General features: G+C 50.8%; 1 protein-coding gene across 1 annotated transcript in view; it reads left to right on the top strand.

Moving 5' to 3' along the window:
* The window catches only part of Itgb2 (integrin subunit beta 2), a 35957-nt gene that overhangs the window by 7746 nt on the left and 22211 nt on the right, over window positions 1–6000 (top strand). The window contains exons 2-3 of the mRNA XM_028774007.1: window positions 4240–4300; window positions 4653–4744. Of these exons, the coding sequence (XP_028629840.1) occupies window positions 4243–4300; window positions 4653–4744 (150 nt within the window). The 5' untranslated portion in view covers window positions 4240–4242. The remainder of the gene's footprint in view (window positions 1–4239; window positions 4301–4652; window positions 4745–6000) is intronic.

Below are 6000 nucleotides of genomic sequence, written 5' to 3'. Positions count from 1 at the left end.
AGAGAGAGAGAGAGAGAGAGAGAGAGAGAGAGAGAGAGAGAGAGAGAGAAGGTTTCATGCACCTCCAGCTGGCTTTGAACTCACTATGTAGCCGAGGGTGACTTTGTTTGAACTCCTGGTCCCAAGTGCTAGGATCACAGTTGTCGGTCACCGCACCCTGCCCAAATTACCTTTTGACTCTTGTTTCCTCTTTTGCCATGTGCCTTTCCTTCTTCAAAGGGACATGTTAGGATGTTGCTACTTTCCCATCACATGACCCAGACACTTTATCCAGCATGAAGTCCAGTCTTTATTCCCTCCTTTGTGGGATGCCTTAGTCCACAAGGGAATCCTCAGAGAAGGACAACTCAAGCCTCACAAGGGTAGGGGCCTGCCGATCTTCACCACTTCCGGGGTTTCGAGAGAGCACTTGCCAAGCAGATGGCAGAGATCAAGGGTGGCTCTGGTGCACAGTTCTGACAGCTACTCGGGAGGCCTCTGTATAAACTTGCACCTCATGACTTGGTGAGGGATCTTGTCTGAAGATCCAAAAAGCTCCAGTGAAGTCCAGGAGCTAGAGGGGACCCAGCAGTGTTGCTGGGTAGCCAGGAGGACATCTTCCACCTCTGGGCATTTTTATTTACCTTTGAGCCTTGACAGGGAGCTGGGAGCTACTATGACCAGACAGCCATTTTGCTGGCTGTCAGGTTAAATGGAGGGAGTCGCCCTAAAAGTATCACACACTGAAATTCAAACCTGTCCTTTGGAGTGCAGGTCCCACATGCTCTGGGCCAGCAGATGGTTCTTCAGTGATAGATCCTGAGAGGGAGGGGCAGGGAGATGAGAAGATACAGAAGATAGGAAATCTGAGGTCAAGAGGTCATGCACAAGCTGACAATTGATGCCAAGCAAGTTTATTAAGAAATACAGCCCGCCGGGCGATGGTAGCGCACACCTTTGATCCCAGCACTCGGGAGGCAGAGGCGGGCGGATCTCTGAGTTCGAGGCCAGCCTGGTCTACAAAAAAGAAGAATAAGAAGAACATCTCATATACAGTTTTTAAGGGAGAAGTAGGACAGCCTCTGAAAAGAAAAACAAAACAAAAATAAAAACCTATTGTATTAATGGGACTAAGCCGTGAGAAGCTAATCAAACAATGTTGTACCGGGAGAAGATGGGACATCTCTAGGTCTGAGCACCCAGCGGGCCTTGCTACTGATACCCATAGCTCCTTAGAGTGACAAGATTTGAGTTCTTTTTCTTTTTTTTTTTTTTTCGAGACAGGGTTTCTCTGTGCAGCCCTGGCTGCCCTGGAACTCACTCTGTAGACCAGGCTGGCCTCGAACTCAGAAATCCGCCTGCCTCTGCCTTTCAAGTGCTGGGATTAAAGGCATGCGCCACCACTGCCCGGCTAAGATTTGAGTTCTTAATACGAAGCCGGACCTCCCCAAGGCCCCCAGACCATCGCCAGCCTTGATAATCGTATTCCGGGTTTTAGACAGGAGACTATGTCTTTTTTTTCTCCATACATCAGGGTTTTAGGGAAAGCTGTGGATGGTCCTAACCCTCAACACCCATGATCTGCTCCAGTTACGCAAAAGAAACTGAGGCAGAAAGAACTAGACAGATATTGCTCTTTCAGGGTCCTATGATGCCGGTTTCGCTCAAGGCCCCAGAGCTGGCCAGGCAGGCCTTTCCCTATGCTGGTTCCTACAGAGACAGGAGCTGGCTGCCAAGAAGGAGCTGAGTCCCAGACTCTTTAGCACTTGTACTTGACTTTCATCCATCCACCTGCCAGGATCAGGCCACTGTCATCGTCTGGGGTCCTCTGTGGGATATAGTGGACCCAGGTGGAGCTAGTTCCTCTCTACACCCTGGACAAGGAGCAGAAGGTGGCTATTCTGGCCACCACCCATTTCCTATGCTTCAAGGTCAGGGAAGTGTGGTCTGTGGGTTGGTCTTGTAACCAAGTTGAACTCCGTGTGTTTGTGTGTGTGTGTGTGTGTGTGTGTGTACACGCTTGCATGCTCGTGTACATAGGTATAATACGACACCCAGCCCTATATCCTGATGCTCCTTGGAGCTTCCGTTTCCCCATTTGGAGAACTGAGTTTGAATACTGACGTTCATGGCTGTTTGGGAGTGGGGACCTCTCCCAGAAGCACCATGCCTGTGACCTTAAAGCGGTCTCCCCACTCCCCTCACCCCACGGCAGCCTCAGAAGGGGAGCTATTCCTGACTGGATTTGCAGTGCCAGCATGTAGATCTCAGGGACATGTGTCAGGCCCCCAGGTCAGCCAAGCGAGTTGGTGGACACATATGTGTCACCCCTACCAGTGTGGCAAAGAGCTCTGGGGTGAGGATACAGAAGTGGATCAAGTACAGCTGCCTCTGCTTGAGCTGGTGCCCTGGGACAGAGCGACATGGCAACAATCAAAGCTAGGATGGACTCCAGTGGCCCAGAATCCCCACCCAGCCTTGCTATAGGAGCTAAGGAGGAAGGAAGTCCCGTTTTTCCGTAAGTGGGGAGGAGGAGTGGGCTTCATTTAAAACCTCTGGGCCCTTGACTGGCATAGTTCGCATGCCTTTAAGCCCAGCGCTCCAGAAGCAGAGGCAACCAGAGCTCAGTAAATCTGAGGACAGCCTGGCCTACAGAGTGAGTTCCATCTAGGACTGTGAGGGCTATACCAAGAAATTTTGTCTCGAGAAACCAAAATATGAAATAAAAGAAAAATAATAGCCAGGCAGTGGTGGCACACACCGTTAATCCCAGCACTTGGGAGGCAGAGGCAGGTGGATTTCTAAGTTCGAGGCTAGCCTGGTCTACAGAGTGAGTTCCAGGACAGCCAGGGCTATACAGAGAAATTCTGTCTCAAAGCCCCCAAAATAATAATAATAATAAAATAAAATCTCTGGGTTCTGGAGGTTATCTTTCTGAGGTCATAGGCCACTTTTAGAAGGGTCAGAAATGAGGCTACATGGGGCCCGAACTGACAGGTTGAGGTGGCCCTAGATGGTGTCATACCTATCACAGAGCATCAGTGTGGACATTGGACATCAGGAAGCAAAGATTGTTTCAGGGGCCACCAGTACTCCGAGGCCACAACAGGGTACTAAGAGTCATCTTCAAAGCAGTGACCTGACAACCCTGCCCCCATCGCCACTCAGCATACTTGGTAGCTCAGGCTTGCCTCACAGAGGAGCTGGTCATGGCATGGGGAAGTAGGTTTTGTTTCTGTCAACACGGCCCCTGGTGATGGCATATCTTCTAGCCTGCCTGCCACAGTTTCTCATGTCTTAGGAAGTCAGACCCAGGGGCCACCCCACCCAGAACCTTCTAGGCCTGAGTGGGCTGAGTCCTGACCTCTCTGGCTACTTCCAAGGAAGGAGGGTGGCAGCAAGGATCCGGGAGAATCTGTACTTGCCGGTGCTCAGCTGTAAGGAAGGAGGTCACAACCCAGGCCTCTCAGCGCGCTCAGCCACAGCTAGCCCCCATCCCCAACTTCCCACTATTTCAAGGCCCTCAATGCTATGGATTGTAACCAAGATGGGTGCCTTGGTTATGGAGACGTGACAGCAGGTGGCCAGCAGTAGAGTAGTCTAGGCTTTGAGTGAGCTCTCTGAAGCCTATTGTCCCTTGTCTGGGATGGGAACTCCAATACGGTCCCCAGCTATAGCTCCTCTAGGGTAAGAATAAAATCAGTGCTTCAAAGAGTGCCTGAGACAACCAGAGACAGGTAGTCTCTGTGAGCCAGCTCAGTCCTGCCCCAACAAGAACTCCAAGTTCATGCCTCTGCCTGGGCCCAGTGCTGCTGTCTGGGTCATACCATGTCTGTGGTCCAAGCTCACTATGGATTTTAAATGTACAGGGGCCATAGCCCTGGACAATGTGGGCCGATGCACTTGTGGGATGGAGATGGGCCTGCCTGTGTGCCATGCATGTCTGTCTGTCTGTCTGTCTGTCTGTCTATTTGTCTATCTATCTATCTATCTATCTATCTATCTATCTATCTCTATAACCCTTCCCCCCCCACACCCCCACTCTCTCTCTGTGTATGTATGTGTGTGTGCTGGCGGCCTGCTCTTCCAGGTACTTGACCACCTGAGCCAGTCAGTATTGAGGCCCTCACATCCCTCCCTGAGGTAGCTGGGTGACATCTGCGCTGGCCCTGCCTGATTCTCATACCCTGTGGCAGCAGGCCAGCAAGGAAGAACTCCTCAGGTGATCAGCCTGGAGTCACCTGGCTCTTCTCTCCACAGGACATGCTGGACTCACACTCACTGCTGCTTGCCCTAGTTGGACTGCTCTTCCTGGGATTCGGTGAGTTCTGAGGAGCTGTCCCTATATACATCATATTCCTTGACAGCAGGCCCACCCACCTCACGTCTCCTTGAGCATAGGTTCTCAGGTGATTGAGGAAAGGACCAGCCACTGGGAGTAAAGGCTCAAGCATGGATGGCTTTGGTTGCCATGGGACAGGAGGCGGGGTCTGACTTTTCTCTAGAGCTCTGCTTTGGATCCCATTGGCATGACTCAGAGCCCTTCCCAGACCCCAGGAAGGCTGTAGGCACTAGCCTGTACCCTCCCCAGAGCCTCGTCTACCTGTGCAGTCTGTTGACTCTTGAGGAGAATCATGGCGGATGCAGGGCCCTCATTCAGCCTATCTCCCCAGCTGTCATGTCCCAGGAATGCACCAAGTACAAAGTCAGCAACTGCCGAGAATGTATCCAGTCGGGGCCTGACTGCTCGTGGTGTCAGAAGCTGGTAAGAGCTGTGTGGGTCACCTGATAGACTCTAAACTGCCTTTTCCACCTGCTTGGGTAGGAACCTTTGCTTCTCTGAGGCCAGGGGCACCAGAAGGTTCTCCTTAGTACCTAGCAGAAATGGCTCAGGAGAGAAGCTTCCAGATAGGATATAAATATACCATGGTAACCCAAGCTGACCCCAGGTACATAGGAAGGGACAGTCCCGTGTCACGATATGAGTTGGGAACAGGAGAAGAAGGCCCACAATCAGGCACGGCGGAGACTTTTCATCTTTGAATCACAGTCTCTCGGGATAGCTGCCCTTCTCCCCTGGGACTAAATCTTTATCACACCAGGGTCCCCAAACTGCTGACCACACAGGGAAACCCACACATTACTCTTTCTTCTCAGTTACCTAATTCTTCCTCAGAAGAAGCCTCAGACAGGCAGCCCCCGTGTTTCTTTCTCCATAGAGCTTTGAGAATAAGTTACAAAAACCAGTAAGTGTGTTTTGATACAAATTGTACTGTCTTAGTTTCTTTTCTGTTGCTGTCGTAAACATACCCCTTCCTTAAGCAACTTAAGGAAGACAGAGTTCACTGTGGCTCATGGTCAGAGATTACAGTCTGAAATGGTGGGGAGTCCAGGGCGACGGGGGTGTGGGGCAGCTGGCCACTTCTCATCCAAAATCAGGAAGCAAAGTGCTGAATGTTCACGTTCGACTGCCTTTCTCAATGCTGTTCAGTCGAGAACCCAAACCCACCCACAAGGGGGAGGTCTTCCCACTTCAGTGAGCCTAATCGGTAAGATTCCTCACTGGTGGGCCTAGAGGCTGGGTGGTTTCTGAATCTGTCAGGTTGATAGTCAACCCTGGCCATCATCGTGTGTGTGTGTGTGTGTGTGTGTGTGTGTGTGTGTGTGTGTGTGTTTGTGTGTGTGTGTTTGTGTGTGTGTATATGTGTGTGTGTATGTGTGTGTGTGTATATGTGTGTGTATGTGTTTGTGTGTGTATGTGTGTGTATGTGTGTGTATATGTATGTGTGTGTGTGTATATGTATGTGTGTGTGTGTGTGTGTGTGTTCACATGGGCTGAGTTTGATCCTGTTATCAAGCTTGGGAGATTGAACAGGCTCAACCCAATGTGACAGATTTTCACATTTTTCCTTGCTGGTGTAGTCTCAGGTCACACAAGATGCCGTTTTACTCTCCTTACTTCCAGAACATTCCCAGCTTTCTTCCTCTTCCCGTCCTTGTCATTTTAGGGTGAGAGGAGCT

This window comes from Grammomys surdaster, unplaced genomic scaffold (genome assembly GCF_004785775.1).
Source record: "Grammomys surdaster isolate TR1022 unplaced genomic scaffold, NIH_TR_1.0 237, whole genome shotgun sequence".
NCBI lineage: Eukaryota > Metazoa > Chordata > Mammalia > Rodentia > Muridae > Grammomys > Grammomys surdaster.
Note: the sequence above shows the minus strand (reverse complement) of the source record. Positions and strands in the feature narration are given on the sequence as shown.